The 20802-nt window shown below is 40.3% G+C and overlaps 1 protein-coding gene across 3 annotated transcripts in view; it reads right to left on the reverse strand.

Annotated features, from left to right (window-relative positions):
- Window positions 1-20355, reverse strand: part of IPMK (inositol polyphosphate multikinase) — a 54391-nt gene extending 34036 nt beyond the window's left edge. For all 3 annotated transcript variants that reach the window (XM_005895851.2, XM_070363364.1, XM_070363363.1), the window contains exon 1: window positions 19843-20355. In XM_005895851.2, coding sequence (XP_005895913.1) covers window positions 19843-20032 — 190 coding nt within the window. In that variant the 5' untranslated portion in view covers window positions 20033-20355. The remainder of the gene's footprint in view (window positions 1-19842) is intronic.
- Window positions 20356-20802: the final 447 nt, after the last annotated feature.

Here is a 20802-nt window from a genome sequence, read left to right on the forward strand (position 1 = left end):
ATGGACTGTGTAGTTCATGGGGTCGCAAAGAGTCGGACACGGCTGAGTGACCTTCACTTTCAAGAAGCAAATTAAAAGCAGTAGCATAAACTGATCCCACTTTTATAAGCAAACAAAAAAATGTTAACAGTGGTTCTATATTGAGTTTCCCATTTTTTCATTTTTTTAAGTTTCTCTAATCTGTTATAAGAAAGCAACTAAAGTTTTTCCTGAGTCAGATGCACTGTGTAAAGCTGTACTGATAGCATGAGGGCACCAAGCCAATGCGAAATGTAGGGGCTGAAATCAGGTGCCAAGCCTGGACAAGAAGGGGCACCATTTTATGATATGCCCACTCAAAGGGGAGACTGTTTTTCATCTATATGTGAAAATCTTAAATTTTCATATATTGAGATTTCATAAAATCATGCCAGTTAGAACACAACAGAGCTCAAATAAATCTATTTCCAATTTTGATAAAATACACTACTTAAGTTTCTATTTTTTTGGCAAATTTCAGGAATTTTTAAGGACAAAAATGCAGAATTTAATCAACAAAGTATCAACCTAAAAGATACAATAATCGAGTTTGTTTAAGTGCTACTTATAGAATATAAGGAAGGTAAAAACATTAATTCATATGGGTAAGATTGGTTGGTAAGTAATGAAAAGATTTTGGGACTTCAAAGAACAATCTAACATAGCTAAAAGTTACTGAAGAGAAATACTGTTCCAAAAGTCTGGGACAGCCTTCACGCCCATGGTAACAAACATTTTCAATGGGCTAATGAATAAAGGTAGATGTAAAAAAGCCCTGGAGCTTCCTGATGGCTCAGTGGTAAACAATCAGCCTGCCAATGAAAGAAACACAAGTTCGATCCCTGATCCAGGAAGATCCCACATGCCGCAGGGCAACTAAGCCCCTGTACCACAACTACTGAGCCTGTGTTCTAGAGCCTGGGAGCTGATACTGAGCCTTTATGCCACAACTACTGAAGCCCATGAGTCCTAGAACCTGTGCTCCACAAGAGAAGCCATCATAATGAGAAGTGTATGCACCAAAACTACAGATTAGCCCCCTCTCCACAACTAGACAAAAGTGTGTGCAGCAACATAGACCCAGGACAGCCAAAAATAAATAAATAAATAAACCTTAAAAATACTTTATTTAAAAAAAAAGGACTGATGAGCTGAATTGGAAGGGAGCAGGGAGCATTCATCAGTGAAGAGAGAACTATGAAGCTTCCCCACATTGAGGCAGACACCTCATCTAGAAACAGGTGAGTCTGCCATTAGACAAACATTTTAGCAGGCAAGCAGAAATCAGACTGTAGACAACAGCGTGGGGTACCAGGATGGATTACAGACAATAGTCCTAACACAAAAAAAGATTGCTTGATCCAGTAATTCTCCCACTATTCACTCTGAAAAATACCACTCCAGGTTTTCAGAGAAAGCAGCCATGGAGAAGGAGATAGTAATACCAGGCATTCTCCCAGTGAATGAATTATAGGATCTAAAAGTAAACCACTAGTATCTTACACTGCAGCCAAATCCCTTACAGCTGAAAAACAGTCAGGATAAGAAAAGAAACATCTTGGAAGGCTGAGCCAACACCACATGAACTGAATCTAAGAATGCAGCCCAGCACCAGGTTCAACTAAATTCTAGAGGGAATATGATTTATCAGTCCCTCACTCTAAACAGAGGGGAAGGGCTTATACTCTATGTGGAACAAAACAAAACAAAAAATAATATATTTCACTTCCCAGGGTTCTTTTCTTTCTTCTCACTGTTTTTTAAATAAGGTATCCAAAATTCAATTTAAAAATTGAGACATACCAAAAGAAGGAAGTGTGATGTATAACCAAAAGAAAACACAGTCAACAGATGATGACACATAGATGAACGAGTACTTATAACTACCAAACAAGGATGTTAAAACAATTATAAGTCTGATGCAATAGAAACTATAGGAAAAATGGATATAAACACTGAATAGATACTTCAGAAGAAATGCAAAGTCTAAAAAAGAACCAAAAGAAATTCTAGAAGTAAAAAGACACAGTATCTGAAATAACAATTATCAGCAGATGATTAAGAATAGGCAATCAAAGAGACTGATAATAAACTTTAAGGAAGGTCTACAGAAAATATCTAAATTAGTGCAGTGAGAGAAAAAGTATCTAACAAGAAAAACGGAATAAAGCACTAGTAGCCTGTAGGATTGGAGAAGGCAAGGGCAACCCACTCCAGTACTCTTGCCTGGGAAGTCCCACGGACGGAGGAGCCTGGTGGGCTGCCGTCTATGGGGTCACACAGAGTCAGACATGACTGAAGCAACTTAGCAGCAGCAGCCTATAGGATAATATAAAGCATTCTAACAAATACATAGTTGGGGTATCATAAGGAGAAAAGAGAATGGGTCAGAAAAATAATTGGACTTCCACTTCTACACAGTATACAAAAAGCTGAAAGAACACCACTCCCATCTTAAAATAAGGAAAAGTTAGATAATCTACAAAATTGTAACTTTTCTTGAAACCATTAGAGCACTGAGACTGTAAACTACAAACATATAATCTAACCACTATGATATGCCCAATGGGAGCATTCCCTTGCTTATGGTAGCACACGGCAAGAAGATGGGACTACCTTACAAGGCAGTAAGAATAATTCAGCTAATATTTTTAACAAACAGTTAACAATAACAAGTTAGGGAGGGACTACTGACTTCGAAAAATTACAAAACACTTGCAACATCTTTTTCAGAAACCCCTCTCTGTGTCCAAGACTGGAGTAAAAGAAAAAAAAAAACCAAAACTGAATAAAAAGATAAAAGCAACCCTCAAAGGTACAGTCCTTGAGGAAGCAAACACCATTCCTGTAAGCAGATAGAGCAGGGAGTCCCTGGAGAAAAAGAACCAGGCACAGCTTTCTTGACATAAGAGAAACCATTTTAGGTCTAAGTTGTTTGGGAATCTAAGCCTGGCCACAATGCTTGCCCTTGAACAGGACCCAGTAATTAACAATCTTAAGGGAAGTTGGATGGCATCACCAGCTTAATAGACAAGAGTTTGAGTAAATTCTGAGAGATAGTGAAGGACAGAGAAGCCTGGCATGTTGCAGTTCATGGGGTCACAAAGAGTCACGACTTAGCAACTGAACAATGAAGTGAAGGATTGCAGGAACAAAGGAAAAGCAGTCAAGAAACAATGTGCAGTGCTGTGCTTAGTCGCTCACTACTCTTTGCGACCCTATGGACAGTAGCCTGCCAGGATCCTCTGTCCATGGGGATTCTCCAGCCAAGAATACTGGAGTGGGTTGCCATTTCCTCCTCTGGGGGTTCTTCCCAATCCAGGGATCGAACCCAGATCTTCCGCATTGCAGACGGATTCTTTACCTTCTCAACTGCCAGGGAAGCACCAAGAAACAATAGTTCAGTGATAAAGTCCTAGTTCCTCCTCAAGATATATATATAACAATCTGATACAGATCATAGCTATTCAGGAACTACACCCCTACTCAAGTGAAGGATGAAATGATGAGGTTTCCTTTTCGAACCCTCTGTGATTTCAATCAACTAAAACTTGGACTCTGTCCATCTCTGCCCCAATTCTATACTGAATTTTCTGCTCAAGCCCCTTCACAAACATTCCTTAACTTAAAGTTTCCCCAATTTTACCATTTGGGGAGACACTGCTTTGGGAAAGAGCTCCTTACTTGCTGCAGGTAATAAATCCTTCTTCTCCTGATTTTTAACTTGGTTATGTCTTTTGGCTCAACATCCACCAAGAGAAACCCAATTTTTCAGGTAACACAACTACAGGAAAAAACAGTTCCTCCCAGAAACTTTTCCCCTGTGAACAAAATTCTTAAGCTTCTAGGGTAAGGGCAGTAAATCATGTTGCCCCCAAGGCACAAAGATGGGGAGAATAGTAAGAAAAAAAAAATCCTTTAATCCTGGAGGCAAAGAAGGACCAGAAAAGCATGATGAGTCCTGACTCCAGAAGTAGTCTATTGCTGGGGGAAGAAAAAGAAACTCACCTGCTAAAGAGTTTGTCTCCCAAAAAAAAAAAAAAAAAAAAAAGGAGCACGAGACAGGAGGGAAAAGGGCAGGACACACACGCTAGATAAATAAAGGGCTGCAACCCTTAGGATACAGACTGGCTGGAACCAGTTAAAACTAAGGTGGCTCTGAGAACAGTCCAATCATTGACCTTTAGTTCATTATACCTTCATTGTAATAGGTGGTACAGTTGGTAATGAACCTGCCTGTCAATTCAGGAGACATAAGAGACATGAGTTTGTTCAATCCCTGGGTCGGGAAGATCCCCTAGAGAAAGGAATGGCAACCCACTCCAATATTCTTGCCTGGAAAATTCCATGGACAGAGAAGCCTGGTGTGCTACAGGCCATGGGGTCGAAAAAGTCGGACATGACTAAACACATACAACCACAACCAGTACTAAAAATCACCCCCACTTAAGTTGAGACAGTTAGATCATAAAAGGTCAGAAGGTGGGCAGTGGCCCAAACCCTGGGAAATCCCCACCCTTCCCAGACCTAACAAGGATACTCACCACCCTCATTAGTACATGAAACTACTGAGCCCTTAAAATCCAAGACCCCTATGCCCTGGGGCAGCTCTCACTTTCTGACATGGTCTGTCACCAGTAAGCAACAGTAGTCTACAGATGGAGGAGGGGCACGAACTTAGAGAATAAACACTTCTGAAGCATGGGTGCAAAGAAGACCTAAAGCAGAGGGCTAGAAAGGAATACTGAGAAAAATCCTCCAGCAAATCACTCTCAATCTAAACATAAGATTACAATAGAGGAATTTCAAGCCCATGATACACTAAAGGTATATTAGTCTGCTTGTACTTCTGAAATACCAAAGATTGGATGCTTAAACAACACAAATCTATTTTCTCACAGTTATAGAGCTAGAAGGCCCAGATCAAGGTGCCAGGTACCTTGGCAAGAACCATCTTTCAGGCCTGTGGACAGCCACCTTCTCACTGTGTCCTCACATGGTCTATTTTTATAAGGACACTAATCCTACCAGATCAGGCCCCACCTTATGATTTTGTTTAGTTATAATAAGAAAAAGGAATGGCTAAAAGACAAAGGGAAAAGCCCTCAAAAATAGAACAAAAGAAAATCCCAGTACCAATACCTCAGGTGAAACAAACACACCCCCATCCTAGCTAGCCCTGATTTGCATAGGGGAGGTGAGGGGGGAGGAGACAAAACTTATAAAAAGAGAGAGCCAAGACAGGTTGAAACTCTAATACTCTGGCCACCTGATGCAAAGAACTGACTCAATGGAAAAGATCCTGATGCTAGGAGCAGATGGCAGAGAGGATGAGATGCTTGGATGGCACCACCGGCTCAATGGACATGAGTTTGAGCAAGCTCTGGGAGCTGGTGATAGACAGGGAAGCCATAGGGTCGCAAAGAGTCGGACAGGACTGAGTGACTGAACTAACTGAAGATGGGTTGAGGCCTTTCCTCATTAATCTTAAAAGCCTTGTCTCCAAATACAATCATATTGGGAGTTAGTGTTTCAATATATTAATTTTGGAGGGCACAACAGTCAATCCACAACAGAAGGTAACTACAACAACATAATTCAAACTTGGCTCTACTCCTGACTAGACTGGTTCTGCTAGGTTAACAGCCTAGCAGAAGAGGTATATTCATTTCAGGCATAAATACTGTTTGCCTCAGTTACTTCAGTCCTACATATGATACACAGATTTTAATTGAAAAATCACAAGTCATACAAAAAACTAAGGGAAAAAACAATGCCAAGAGATAATGCAACATACAGAACAGTTTCAGAGATTACACTAATGTTATAATTATCAAACTTAAAATAACCATAATTAATCTATTAAAAACTGTAACAGGAAAGGTAAGACACGCATGAAAAGATACAGAATTTCAGCACAGATAAATTTTGAGTTAAACGGAATGTAAGAAATAAAAACATGGTAAGAGAGATTAAAAACTGCTTTCTATTGGTTTACCATAGACATAAAACAGAGGAAGAAATTAGTAAATGTGAGGACAAGGAATCCATAGGGACAGAGGAGCCTGGCAGGCCACAGTCCATAGAGTCACAAAGAGTCAGACATGACCGAAGTGACTTAGCACACACATGCATGCAACAGAAATTACCCAAACTGAAACACAAAAAGAGAAAAAAAATAACTGCATGTTAAAATTTCTATCTGCAGATGGAATAGTCTAGGTAATTTTTAACTTTTTTTTGGTAACTTTTCCCAGAAATTTCTATAATAAACATATTTTGCTTTCATAATAGAAAACATACTTGACTCAGGAAAACATATACACTAAATACTTACATACTCTGTAAAATCTCAATTATGTAACCAGGTTATTAAAAAGACTTTTTTTTTAATGACCAAAATGACAATGTCTAAAATGTTTTAAAACTAATAAAAACAAACTATAGTCAGGAAGCCCAGAGAATCATAAATACTACGGAAAAAAAAAAAAAAAAAAAACCTAATTTAGTACAACATTTAAATACGAAAACAAAAATGGTTAAAAGGATGGGGGATTAAAAAAAGATATACTACTCATAAGAAAGTTGATATATTAATATTCTTATATATCAAACTATCCTAATGTCAAATAGACTTCAAGAAAAGAAATACTGAATGTAAAGGACATGCCATAATGATAAGAAAGTCAATTCATTAAGACACAATGGTAGCAAAGTTTCAAAATATATGAAACAAAAACTGAAAAGATAGATTCACAATTACTATCTCAATAATTCATAAAAACAAGTATTCAGAACATTATTAATGATATATAAAACTTTGTAACAACACTATCAAACAACTTGACTATACCGACACTTATAGAATACTACATCCAACAGAATATACATATTTTTTCATGTATAAATGGAACTTTTACCAAAACTGATCATCTGCTGGACTACAGAAAATAAATCACACAGAGAATATTCTCTGACCACAACGGAAGTAATGGTAAGACATCTGGGAAAATACTAAATAGGCAGAATGTAAACACACTTCTAATTAATCCATGGATCAAAATTCACAAGGGAAATTAGGAAATATTTTAACTAGGTGATAATGAAACCAACATATCAAAATTGTGGAATGCAACTAAAAGTACCACATAGTGCTTAGAGAAAAATGCATAGTTTTAAATGCTTATATTGCAAAAGAAAGAAGCTTCCAACTTAAGATGCAGGGGGAAAAGATATTAAAGAAAGACAGGAGCAAAAAAAAAAAAAAAAATCAGTGCAATAAAAATGGACAACAGAAAAGAATCAGTGAAACTAAAAGGTTCTCTGAGATCAATAAAACTGATAAACCTCTAGCTAGACAGATCAAGGAAAACAAATAATCATTATTAGAAATAAATGAAAGATGAGATATCACTACAAATGCTACAAACATTAAAAGCATAAATGAATTATGAACTTCACACCAATAAATTCAACAACTTAGATAGGGGTTTCCCCAGTGGCTCAGTGGTAAAGAATTCACCTGTCAATGCAGGAGACAACGGTTGGATCCCTGGTCCAAGAAGATCCGACATGCCACAGAGCAACTAAGCCCATGTGCCACAACTACTGAGCTTGTACTCTAAAGCCCAGGAGTCGCAACTACTAGGCCCACCGGCCACAACCACTAAAGCCCATGCACCTAAAGCCCATCCTTTGCAACAAAAGAAGCCACCACAGTAAGAAACCCACACACCACAACAAAGAGTAGTCCCAGCTCACTGCACTAGAGAAAAGCCTATGCAGCAATGAAGACCCAGCACAGACAAAAATAAATAAAAATTATTAAAAAAACAGATAAAGTATACAAACACCTTTAGACAGAGAATAGAAAATTTAAGTTCTCCTATGTATACCAATACTGTGGCCACCTAATGCAAAGAACTGACTCATTTGAAAAGACCCTGATGCTGGGATAGATTGAAGGTGGGAAGAGAAGTGGACGACAGAGGCTGAGATGGTTGGATGGCATCACCGACTCAATGGACATGAGTTTGAGTAAACTCCTGGAGTTGGTGATGGACAGGGAGGCCTGGTGTGCTGCAGTCCATGGGGTCGCAAAGAGTCGGACACAACTGAGTGACTGAACTGAACTGATGTATACCAAGGGCTTCCCGCATAGCTCAGTCGGTAAAGCATCTGCCTGCAATGCAGGAGGCCTGGGTTCAATTCCTGGGTCAGGAAGTTCCCCTGGAGAGGGAAAAGGCAACCCATTCCAGTATTCTTGCCTGGAGAATCTCATGGACAGAGAGGAGCCTGTCGGACTACGGCTCATGGGATCACAAGAGTCGGACACGACTAAGCATTAACTTTTTATGTATACCAAAAACATTGATTTCATATTTTTAAATATACTAAGACAACTGAAGCCAAAATGTGCTCATTAGTAAATTCTATACAACATTTACAGAAAAAGATACCAGTTTTACCAAGAAAAGCAGGAAACATTTCCCTGCTCACTTTATGAAGCCATCATAATCATTTTTAAAAACCTCAACAAAGACTTAAAACTACAGGCAATTATCTCAAATGAATACAGTCATAGAAATCTATAATAAAAATACTAAGAAACCAAATCCAAACATGCCAACAAATTTGGAAAACTCAGCAGTGGCCACTGGACTGGAAAAGGTCAGTTTTCATTCTAATCCCAAAGAAGGGCAATGCCAAAGAATGTTCAAACTACCCCACAACTGCACACATTTCACATGCTAGCAAGGTTATTATACTCAAAATCCTCCAAGATAGGCTTCAACAGTACATGAACCAAGAACTTCCAGATATACAAGCTGTATTTATAAAAGGCAGAGGAACCAGAGATCAAATTGCCAACATCCGCTGGATCACAGAAAGAGCAAGAGAATTCCAGAAAAAACATCTTCTTCTGCTTCATTGACTATGCTAAAGTCTTTGACTGTGTGGATCACAACAAACTGTAAACAATTCTTAAAGAGATGGGAGTACCAGACCACCTTACCTGCCTCCTGAGAAATCTGTATGAAGGTCAAGAAGCAACAGTTAGAACCAACCATGGACAACACACTGGTTTAAAATTGGGAAAGGAGCGTGTCAGGCTGTATATTGTCACCCTGTTTGTTTAACTTGTACGCAGAGTACATCATGCAAAATGTGAGACTGGATGAACCGCAAGCTGGAATCAAGATTGCTGGGAGAAATATGAATAACCTCAGATATGCAGATAATACCATTTTAATGGCAGAAAATGAACTACAGAGCGTCCTGATGTAGGTGAAAGAGGAATGAAAAAGCTGGCTTGAAACTTAACATTCAAAAAACTAAGATCATGGCATCTGCTCTCATCATTTCATGGCATATAGATCGGAAAACAACGGAAACAGTGACAGACTTTATTTTCTTGGGCTCCAAATCACTGTGGACGGTGACTGCAGCCATGAAATTAAAAGATGCTTGCTCCTTGGAAGAAAAACTATGACAAACCTAGAGAGCATATTAAAAAGCAGAGACATTACTTTGCCAACAAAGGTCCCTATAGTCAAAGATATGGTTTTTCCAGTAGTCACGTACATATGTCAGAGTTGGACCATAAAAGAGGGCTGAGCGCTGAAGAATTGATGCTTTTGAACTGTGGTGTTGGAGAGGACTCTGAGAGTCCCTTGGACTGCAAGGAGATCAAATCAGTCAATCCTAAAGGAAATCAATCCTAAATATTCTTTGGAAGGACTGATGCTGAAAGTGAAACTCTAATACTTTGGCCACCTGATGCTTCCAAAGAGCTGACTCATTGGAAAAGACCCTGATGCTGGCAAAGACAGAAGGCAGGAGGAGAAGGGCATGAACAGAGGACAAGATCCTTGGATGGCATCACCAACTCAATGGACATGAGTTTGAACAAGCTCTAGGAGATGGTGAAGGACAGGGAAGCCTGGCATGCTGCAGTCCAAGAGGTTGCAAAGAGTCAGATATAGCAACTGAACAACAACAATTTATCACAACCATGTGGACCTTAATCCAGGAATGCACAGTTGATTTAAATATTCCAAGATGAGTAAACATATTGATGTTTGGGAAGACAGTTTTCTGAGAAAAAAGGGAGATATTAATATAGAACAGGGAGAAGAAAGAACCCTGTGATATTAGATTTTAATTACAGATATGATATTAACTTTAATTTTTACCAATAAAAAATTATTTCTTAATTCATTCTGCTGAAAGGACCAACAGTAATAACAATCAAGGAGCAATGAGTATACCTGTTGCCCAGATGTCGGTTTTTAAATACCATTTATCGCCAAAGGATGTACCTTTCCCTCTCTTCCTTGCTTTCTGCTTCTCTTCATTCTTCCACTATTCACAAAACCTCCTCTGAGAACCACTTCACCTTCTTTTCTTTTTCTTTGGGATGGTTTTGTTCACCACCTTCTACACAATATGACAGACCTCTGTACATAGTCCTTCAGGCACACTGCTATCTAGATCTAGTCCCTTGAATCTATTCATTACCTGTACTGTGAATTTATATGGGATCTGATTTAAATTATACTTGGCTGGCCTAGTGTTTTTCCTGGTTTTCTTTAGTTTAAGCCTGACTTTTGCTATGAGAAGCTTATCATCTTAGCCACAGTCGGCTCCAGGTCTTGCTTTTGCTGACTGTATATACAGCTTCTCCATCTTCGGCTACAAAGAATGTAATCAATTTGATTTTGGTATTGACCATTTGGTGATGTTCATGTGTAAAGTTTTCTTTTGTGTTGGTGAAAAAGAGTAGAGAGCTGGCTTAAGACTAAATATGAAAAAAACTAAGATCATGGAATGGCCCCATTACTGCATGGGAAATAGAAGGGGGAAAGGTGGTAGTGACAGATTTCCTCTTTTTGGACTCCAAAATCACTGTTGACAGTGACTACAGGCCATGAAATCAGAGGACAATTGCTTTCTGGCAGGAAAGCGATGACAAACCAAGACAGTGTGTTGAAAAACAGAGACATTACTCTGCTGTGATGCTGAAGCTCCAGTATTTTGGTCACCTGATGTGAACAGATGCCTCCCTGAAAAAGTCCCTGATGCTGGAAAAGATCGAGGGCAAAAGGAGAAGAGGGCATCAGAGGATGAGATGGCTGGACAGCATTACTGGTGCAATAAACATAAATCCAACTGGGCAAACTCCAGAAGATGGTGAGGGACAAGGAGGCCTGGCATGCTGCAGTCCATGGGGTTGCAAAGAGTCAGACATGACTGGGCAACTGAACAACAACAACCCCCAAATGAACTAGGTTCTTGAGAAAATAGTGTCTTATTCTAAGGCTGGGACCTGAAAGGTATAAGATGAACGTGGGACATCTTTTCATGCCACAAAATGAGAAAATGCTTTAAAATATGGGAACATTAAAAAGACACAGGAGCCAGCTTGAAGAAGCTACCAATGCCAAAATCTGGGACAACTGAGCATCAAAATTAAGCACCAACAATAAAGGCTAAGATCCATCTGTTGAAGTTTGAAAAACCCAGTAGTCCATCCTACTAATTAGAGAGAGAAGGAAAATCTGTATTCCTTAAAGAAGAATGCCAACTAACAAATGTAACAGGAATAAGAGATTAGAACATCATTTTCCAGCTAACACGGTAATAAGTTGAGTTGGTCAAATATCATTAACGAGTGCTTGTAACATTTGGTGAAAATGCCAATGATATGCAGGATGTTTAACAATCTCAAAATATTCCTCTCAAATTATTTACCTACAATAGGAAAAATTAAACTTAACAGTGGAAAAATCTGGCAGATATCATTTAATCAGCTGATCAAAGTTATATCACCAGTAATGCAATTGACATCCTGTGCTGTATGATATGATGCTTCAAGAAAACAACAAAATTCATTTGATATTCTTAGAAAAAATGCATTCATCTGATTCTAATCATAAGGAAATAATTAGAGAATCTTGAAGAATATTCTAAAAGTCATATGCCTATAGTCTTCAAATATTTCACAGTTAAAAAAGATAAAAAAATTTAAGAACTGCTCCATATGACAGGCAACTAGAGGGTGATAATAACTAAATGCAATGTATATAACCTTAGATAAGGGAAAACTGCTATAAAGAATATTAGGGAAAACTGCTATAAAGAAATATTATAGGAATAGTGGCAAAAGCCAAATGATAAATATTCTGAATTTGATAATTTTACTATGGTTAGGTAAGAAAATGTTCTTATTTTTAGGAGATAGACAAGAGGTCATGATGCCTGCAACTTGGTTTTAAATGGTTCCACAAAACCATTATCATACATGATAAAGCAATTGTGGCAGAATATTAATAGGCAAATACAGATGAATGGTAATATGTATTAGTTTGTTGTTCTATATTTGCAACTTTAAGTTTGAAATTTCCCAACACAGAAATTTTTTAAATTCCTTAAAAAGGAAGCATTAAATACAGTAGCATCAATTATTTAGGTAAAATCTAGTGTAAGACTTTTACACTGAATGTAAATGGCCAGAAATAGTCAAGACAATCAAAAGTGAGATGTTTATTCTACCACACATCAAGATTTATTATACAGTAGTTTAAATTAAGACAGTGAGGTATTACTGCTAGGATAAACAAATCAGTAAAACAAGTCCAATATGAAACTGAAAGAACTAAGGTATATATGCACAACTGAGTACTAATAAGTTGTAAAAAGGCAATAAGGAAGCACTCTATGAACTGCTAATACTGATTTCTAGGAAATACTGCTAAGTTTAAAAAACAAAGTACAAAAGAGCATACACAGCATACTACTTTTTGTCAGAAGAAAGGAAAAGAAGAAAATAGAGATCTGCTTAATTCTGCAACAAGAAATTCAGAAAAGATAAATCAGAAACAATGAACCTGGTTACCTACAAGGGATGCTGAGAAATGGGATGAAGTGATACAGAAGAGAGTGACACTTCTGATAAACCTTTTTTGTAAAGTTTTGCTTTTGGAAGCATATTAATTTTATAAGCATTCAAAAACTGATCACTGAAGGAAGCAAAATGAATTTAAACAGAAACAAACATATTTCAAATGAATAATATTACCATGGAGAAGAGGGAAGTAAAAATAACCACATACACAAAAAAATCCTAATCCAAATAGCTTTTGAAAAGTGTCCAACCACATACCCTCAATGAAAGGGAATCTAATCTTGAATTCTTTATTCTAGGTTTGTTTTCTACAGTAGTATGAGTACAGAAATTCTGAAGATCATAGGATTAAAAAAAAATTTAATACTGCTGGGAGCCAGGTTCTCACTGAGGTAAATGTATCAGTATGCAATTATGGTTTCTAAAATATTTATACACACTTTTTAGTAATGTCCATTGAAAAGACCTGGAAGCAATGACATCTCAGTGGTAACAAGCAAACCTGCACCCAGATCTTGGTTTCTAAAAACCATTTCCCACTAAAAATGAACCAGGGCTCCTTGGAGAAATGGCAGGTTCCAGAGCTGTGTGGACTTCCCTGGCAGTCCACTGGTTAAGACTCCATGCTTCCAATGCAGGCCTTCAATCCCTGGTTTGGCAAACTAAGACCCCACAGGTCATGTGGTGTGCCCACTCAAAAAAAAAAAAAAATATTGAAAAAAAAAAAATAGTTTGACAGAAAGGAAGGAAGTGCTCCAAACTGGTCAAATCTGGGACAATTTGAACAGCAAAATAAACAAGTTCTATAATAGATTATGACACTATAAAATAAAAATCCATGAATGCAAATTGATCATAAAAAAGAACACACATACACAGGAATAACAGAGAGCTATTTCTTTTTATTTTCTTACAAAGTCAACTATGCTTCAATAAATAAAATATCAACTATATTCCCTATGTTGTATATTACATCATTGTAACTAATTTTATATCTCACAGTTTGTATCTGTTAATCCCCTTCACCCATTTCACTGCTCCCCAGTGCACATCCCCTCTAATAATCATTAGTTTGCTCTCTATATCTGTGAGTGGAGAGGCTCCCCCAAACACCTGCACTCTCTTGGAGCTATTTCTTAGAATCAGTGCTCAGTCACTCAGTAGAGTCTGACTCTTTGCAACCTCACTGACTATAGAATGCTGACTGTTAAAATAAAGTGGTAGAATGAAAAAAGAAAATCACAATTTTTCAACTATCAGAGTAAAGGCTGCTTCAGGCAGAATCATCATTAGATGTCTAATCTAGGAGTAAAGTATGAGGATCCCAATATTTGCATGAACTTATAAGTATCTCTCCACAGACAGCTTAGTAACACAGGGAGAAAATATTAACTATATACTAGAGAAGCCAAACCACACTTGGACCAGGTGATCAAGTTAACATCACCAATAACGGGCAGATAGACAGTGTGAACCTCTAGATGTGATACCCTAAAAAGGATATCTTATATATCACTTGTATAACATTCCAGCCAGCAAAGTATAACCTGAATCTCATCGTAAGAACCCATCATAAATCCAAATTAAATAATACTTTATTAAATAACTTGGGCTTCCCTGGTGGCTCAGACGGTAAAGCGTCTGCCAGCAATGCGGGAGACCAGGGTTCGATTCCTGGATCAGGAAGATCCCCTGGAGAAGGAAATGGCAATCCACTCCAGCACTCTTGCCTGCAAAATCCCATGGACGGAGGAACCTGATAGGCTACAGTCCATGGGGTCGCAAAGAGTCAGACACGACAGAGCGACTTCACTTTCACTTATTAAGTAACTAGCCTGTACTCTTCAAAGTCTTATCATTTTTAAAAAGGCTGAGAAACTGTTACAAATTATAGAATTCCAAGAGACAAGAGAACTAAATACAAAAAATGATTCTAGACTAGACCCTATCCTGAAAAAACCAAATATAAGACATTATTGGAACAGTGGACAAAATTAGAATATGGACTATAGATGGAAGTACTGTATTATTACCAAAACACAAGTAACTATGCCCAACACACAGTGAGGCCAAACGATATCAAAACAAGCTTGGAACAGAGAAAGGGTTACTGCAGGGCCATGCAAGATCAGTGGTTCATGCCTTAAAACCCCCAAACTTCCCAAGAGCTATCAGCAAAGCACTATTAAAGGAAAGGTGAGCAAGGGGTGTGGTTAGTTGTTGCAGGGTCAGAACCTTTGTCCTTGAGGTCAGGTCATGGTCAGGTAACGATGTTCCCGTAAATCTCCACCAAACAAATTATGTTTTAATGTGTTATTCTCTGTTCTGACAAGAAAGAACCAGATCCCATGGCACAACTTTCACCCTTGGAGATCCAGGTCCTGGTTAAGAGGAGGCAGATCTCAGCTGGTGGCTCCCTCAGGGCCAGGTCCCCAGACCCTGCCCAACTGTCATCAGTGAGGGAGCCTAGTGCCCTGGACCCACCTGGCCCTCAGGCTCCTCAGGCCGCCCAAATGGCAGGGGCCAGCGCCCACAGATTGGCCCCATGCAGACCACCACTGCTATTAGTTGGCACAGGCAGGGGTAGAGGAGAGGTTCACTGCGGTCCACAGGCCTGGGCCAGGCCAGTGGGTGGCCCTGGCCAGGGTTCTGGAGCTCTGCAGAACACAGCCCCCAGTCTGTTCCCTGGGCCCCCCAGATCATCCAGCAGCCCAAGGCTGGGTGAGCTGGAGGGCCCCCCCCCCAGGCAAAGGCTGGAATCTGCCTCTTACCTCACTCTCCACCTGACACCACCACTCCCCCAACTGTTGGCTGAATTCCCCACTAACGGTAGTTCACCAACAGTTGGTTGCTTGTGGGAGAGGCCCACTGTGGTGTCAACCAATGGCAGAACAGGACCGCTACGTGTTTGGGGGTGGGGGTGTCTGGTGTGAGGCGATAATGGAGCTCAGACAGTCAGGTGCTAAGGGCTGTGCTCCACAGCTCTGTCACTGTGTCAAACTGTTAAATTTTCCATATTTGATAAACGTGCTGTGGTTACAGAAATACACACTAAAGTACATTCTTAAGATTTACACACTGAGGCATTACTGTATAAAGAAAGGCGCAACCGACTCTCAAACAGTTAAGAAAAAATGTTGTTGTTGTTCAGTCGCTAAATCATATCTGACTCTTTCGTGACCCCATGGACTGTAGCCCACCAGGCTCCTCTGTCCATGGGATTTCAGAGACAATAATTCTGCCGTATGTTGTCATTTCTTTCTCCAAGGGATCTTCCCAACCCAGGGATCAAATCCACGTCTCCTGCGCTGGCAGGTGGATTCTTTACCACAGAGCCACCAGGGAAGCCCAAGAAAAAAATTAGTATGTATATACAGAGAGATAAATTCATAAAAATGTTAAATTCCCTATATTATTCTTGTAACTTTTCTGGAAGTTTGAAATTATTTTAAGTCAATTAGTTTCAGAGGGTATCTTAAAAAATAGACCAGTAGTAAGCCAAAATAGTTGTGGGTTTTTCCCCCAGAACAATATCAGTTTAAATCCTTCTTTTCCCTATAGACCATCTCATTTCTATATCCTAAATTGAATTAAGATACAAATACCTGATATCAACTTGTTTAAAACCTCAAGGACATTTAAAGGAAATTAATAGTACATATTAAATATCAAAACAAAAAAGGATTTTACATTTTGGCAAGCTTTTTGATTTCAAATTGGTAGCAATTACATTTTTGTGAAACATATCTATGGAAAAAGTTGTATAAAACAAGACCCAGGAGTTCCCTGGTGGTAAAGGATTCCAGGCCTTCACTGCGGAAGCCCAGGTTCAATCCCTGGTCGAGGGAACTGAGATCCTACAAGGCCTGCAGCATGGCCAAAAAAAGGTTGTATAATGTGCAAGGTATACTATGATGTACAAGAATGCTTAATACATTATTTTTAACACACACACACACAAAATAGTGAAAATCTAAAATTTCATCACCAGAGGACTAATTATGACATATCCACATTACACTATCCACTATCCATACAACAGTTTTTTAGATGAAGTACATTATAAGCATGAAAATATGACATACTATATAACACAATACAAAATGAAAGCCAGAAGTTGCAGATATATTTGTACGAAAAATTGGAAGTGCGTTAATGTGTTTACATATGTGACCAGAAACAAAGGCCTGAAAGGATACACCAGAAAGCTACCAGTGTTTGTGATTGCCCTGGGAGAGGGAAAATAGGGGGAAAGGCATTGATATATGTTTGTAATTTTTTTCCTGAAAGATCATGTACAATTTACAACTTGAAAATGCAAATATTTTGTATTCTTAAAAATAATACATAAATATACTTTGATGAAGTGATTTCACTGAAGAACAAAAAATATATCTCTTGATATCAGAACTATAACATAACCTTCTTAAACAATTATAACAATATAACAAGATCTATTTTTCTGTTCAAGTACTTGGTGCTATTAGTTCTATGTTTTTAAATTTTCACTTAATAAAGCCAACAAATCCCTTCTGGAAATAGGTAAGACATTAATCCTAAATTGAAAAACCCTGCTTACTAAATGATAGCAATAATTTTTTTAAAAAAATCCACAATGTCTTTAACAAAGTTTATTCTGAGAATTCCAGTTGATAGCCAAAGTACATCTTGAACTACAAGATATACTTTACAACTCTAAGTGATTTATGATAGTACAGAGACATAATAAACTTGAACTTTGAATTACTGACCATCTTGTTATCCATGCTATGAATAAAGTAGATTATCATCATTCAGGTGTCCTTTCACTAATAACATTTTAAGTTAAATGTAATAATAAATAAAGCTAAGGACTCCAGCTTCAAGAATCTATACTACTTTGATTAGTTCATTTGGATGACAAACTCTTTCAGTCACTGTTTGCAATGCAGCTTTAAGGTACATTAGTTATTAGTCAGAGATAACTCTGAACAGGTTCACTATTACATACTTTGATAAGCAGTGGTTACACTAACGTGTTTGTGGTTTAATTTCAGATATTTTGTTCATTCTCCTTTGTACATAAGTCCATCTTAGGGGCCCTCAGGGAAACAATTATTTTTTTTCATGCCTCTAGAATATTATTAGGAATATCATCCTTATAATTCATTAATATAAACCAATAGGTATGTAGTATAAATCTATTAAAAAGTATTCCATAATTACTCTCAAACTTCCATTAACAGAGGGGACATATAGGAGAATGTCTCTATTCTAAGCACCTTGATAATGTTTCCTTACATCTAAGCTAAGCACTTGAGAACAATTATTTATTTCCTAACCAGGGTGTATCAAAAGAACTGATAATTTTCACTCTCTCAACATTTCCGGAGTTTAACTGAGCCTAAGGCCACGCAGGAGGCTACCGGAATACAAAGATTCAGTCTCTGAGGAAGTAACAATTTAACAATTTTAAGGGAAGAAAGGAATACAATTGACTCATCATTAACCCTTAACTTTGAAAAAGAGAAAAGTAGATAAAAGTATTGGAAAATGTTGTTCTCTGACAATTAACATACATACATTGTCCCATCCATTTTCAAAAATCCTTGTTTGAGTGGTTTTCTGCAAGCACGATGTATGTGTGTTCACTCAGTCTTGTTCAACTCTTTAAGACCCCATGGCTTGTAGCCAGCCTGCCAGGCTCCTCTGTCCACGGAATTTCCCAAGCAATACTGGAGTGAGTTGTCATTTCCTCCTCAAGGGGAATCTTCCCCACCCAGGGATGGAACTCATCTCCAGTCTCCTGAAGTGGCAGGCTGATCCTTTACCACTGGGCCACCTGAGAACATGGTGGGAAAAAAGTGCTACGAGGCAGGGCCCTTGGTTTCCATATTCTCCACATAGTACCTGTATGACTTAGGTTTGTCACTGAACCAGTCTTGGCCTATTATCTCACCTTAAAATGTCAGTATTATCTTACTAGCCTAAGCCAGAATCATCTTACCAGCATAAACCAAATCGTCCTCAGTGGTTTCCAGGTCAAAGATCCGCATTACTCACACACACTCATCTGATTTCCCCAAGTAATCATGGCCTAGGAACCAGTGTGAGTAAGCTAGGTGAATTCCAGTTCCTAAACTGAACTTTTACATCACCAAGAGAATAAAAAGGCCCTGGATTGTGCTTTAAACGCTGTGACTCAAAAAATGTATTACACAGGCTAAAGATACAGTCTTAAAAAGATGATCAAGAATGACTGTCTTAACTGTGTACCATCCTAGTACAACAGCAGTGTATTTTCGACCGTGAATCCGAGTTTCAGCATTACTGAAACCACGCCTCCCATAGAAATCCAAGAGCTATCAGAAAAACCTCTCCAAAGGGCGGGGGAGAGAGATAAACCAGGACAAGCTTTCCCAAAACAAAACAGAACTCAAACAAACAAACATTAAAAAACAAAACTGTTTTTCCTTCCCCTCCAGCTATGCAGCTGCAACGAAAAGAGAAGCACTTAGATTAGCATCATCTGCGTTTCATTCCTTTTCTTTTGCAATACTAGCTACCCGCCTATAATAAACAGACCTTGTGCTCAGGGGAGAATTTACTTCCCCATCCAGTAAAACCGAAGTTCCTTATTTTCACTAACAACGAACGCCGTCTCCAATCAATATCCACCCTCCCTGGGGAGACCAGACACTCCCCTCTCGCCACCTCCCACTGCAGGCCCGACACCCCACATCCCAGAAATCGCCCCACTTTTCAAGCCCCTGCTGCACGGGTCGCGAGGCTCTGGGGGGAAGTGAAAGAGACCCAGGGTGCGGCGTGCACATCAGCACAGGCGTCCAGCCCGGTCAGTGAGCCCCCCGGTGCCTCCGCCGGCCGGGGTCTCGCGAAGGCGGAAGGGGAGCGGCGAGCCCCGCGCCACCCCCACTTACCCACTTTGTCCTTCCCGTACATGTGCCCGGCCACCTGATGCGAGAGGGGCACGCAGCCGTTGAGGAAGCGGAGCCTGCCGCCCGCCGGCTTCGGAGCGCCCTCGGGGGCGGTCTCGCTCGCCGGTGGGGTCCGCATTTCTGGGGGGCCGGGCGCCTCAAGCCGAAGAGGGGATGGCGGCTCCGTTGCCATAACGGAGAGCTGAGGCGGCAGCAGCGGCGAGTGAAGGGGAAAATAGGGCGGAGGGAGAGGGCTCCGGAGGACCCGAGGGTCGCTCAGGCTCGGCCGCGAGGAGGCCCGGGGGTTCCTGCGGCTGGTGCCCGCTGTGGCCCGGGCAGGGGGCCCATGACGCCGCGGACGCGCGGGCGCTCCCCTGCCCAACTCTCCGCTCGGGGCGGCTCTAGGCTCCCGCTTCTCTGCCGCCGCGGCTGCCGATCCCGGCGCAGCCCTGGAGACAGATCCAAGCACAAGAGCAGCGGCGGCGGCGGCGCCTCGCGCTCCCCGGGGCCTTGACGGCGACGACAGCCCCACCTCCCGCGCCCCCGCCCCCTCCCGCCGTCCTCCAGTCCCCTTAGCTGCCGCGTGCGCGTCAGCGCCGCCTGCACGGCCGCCTCCGCCGCTAGCTTCCTACTGCGCGACCCGCGGCAGCCGCCGCTACTGAGCATGCCCAGAGGCAGCCCGACGGGACCCCCGAGGCGGGGCGCGCGCTCGGCGCTGCCCCGGCGAGCGGAAGAACCTGGAAGGGGCAAGCACAAGCGGAGCTCTTCTCACCCCCACCCGATGGGCCTTTTGGTGCAGCCCGGGCTGTTCCTTCATTCATTCAGTACGCGCTTCAGCGCGTCCCCGGCTTAAAGATGTCTGGTTCTTGCAGTTGTAAGGGGCAGTCAGTCACTCGTTAAGAGTTGGGAGGCAGAAGCGTTACCCTGGGTGGCTTGGGAGACCACCTTTTACCGCAATCACCT

The sequence above is a fragment of the Bos mutus genome, chromosome 26, assembly GCF_027580195.1.
Source record: "Bos mutus isolate GX-2022 chromosome 26, NWIPB_WYAK_1.1, whole genome shotgun sequence".
Lineage (NCBI taxonomy): Eukaryota > Metazoa > Chordata > Mammalia > Artiodactyla > Bovidae > Bos > Bos mutus.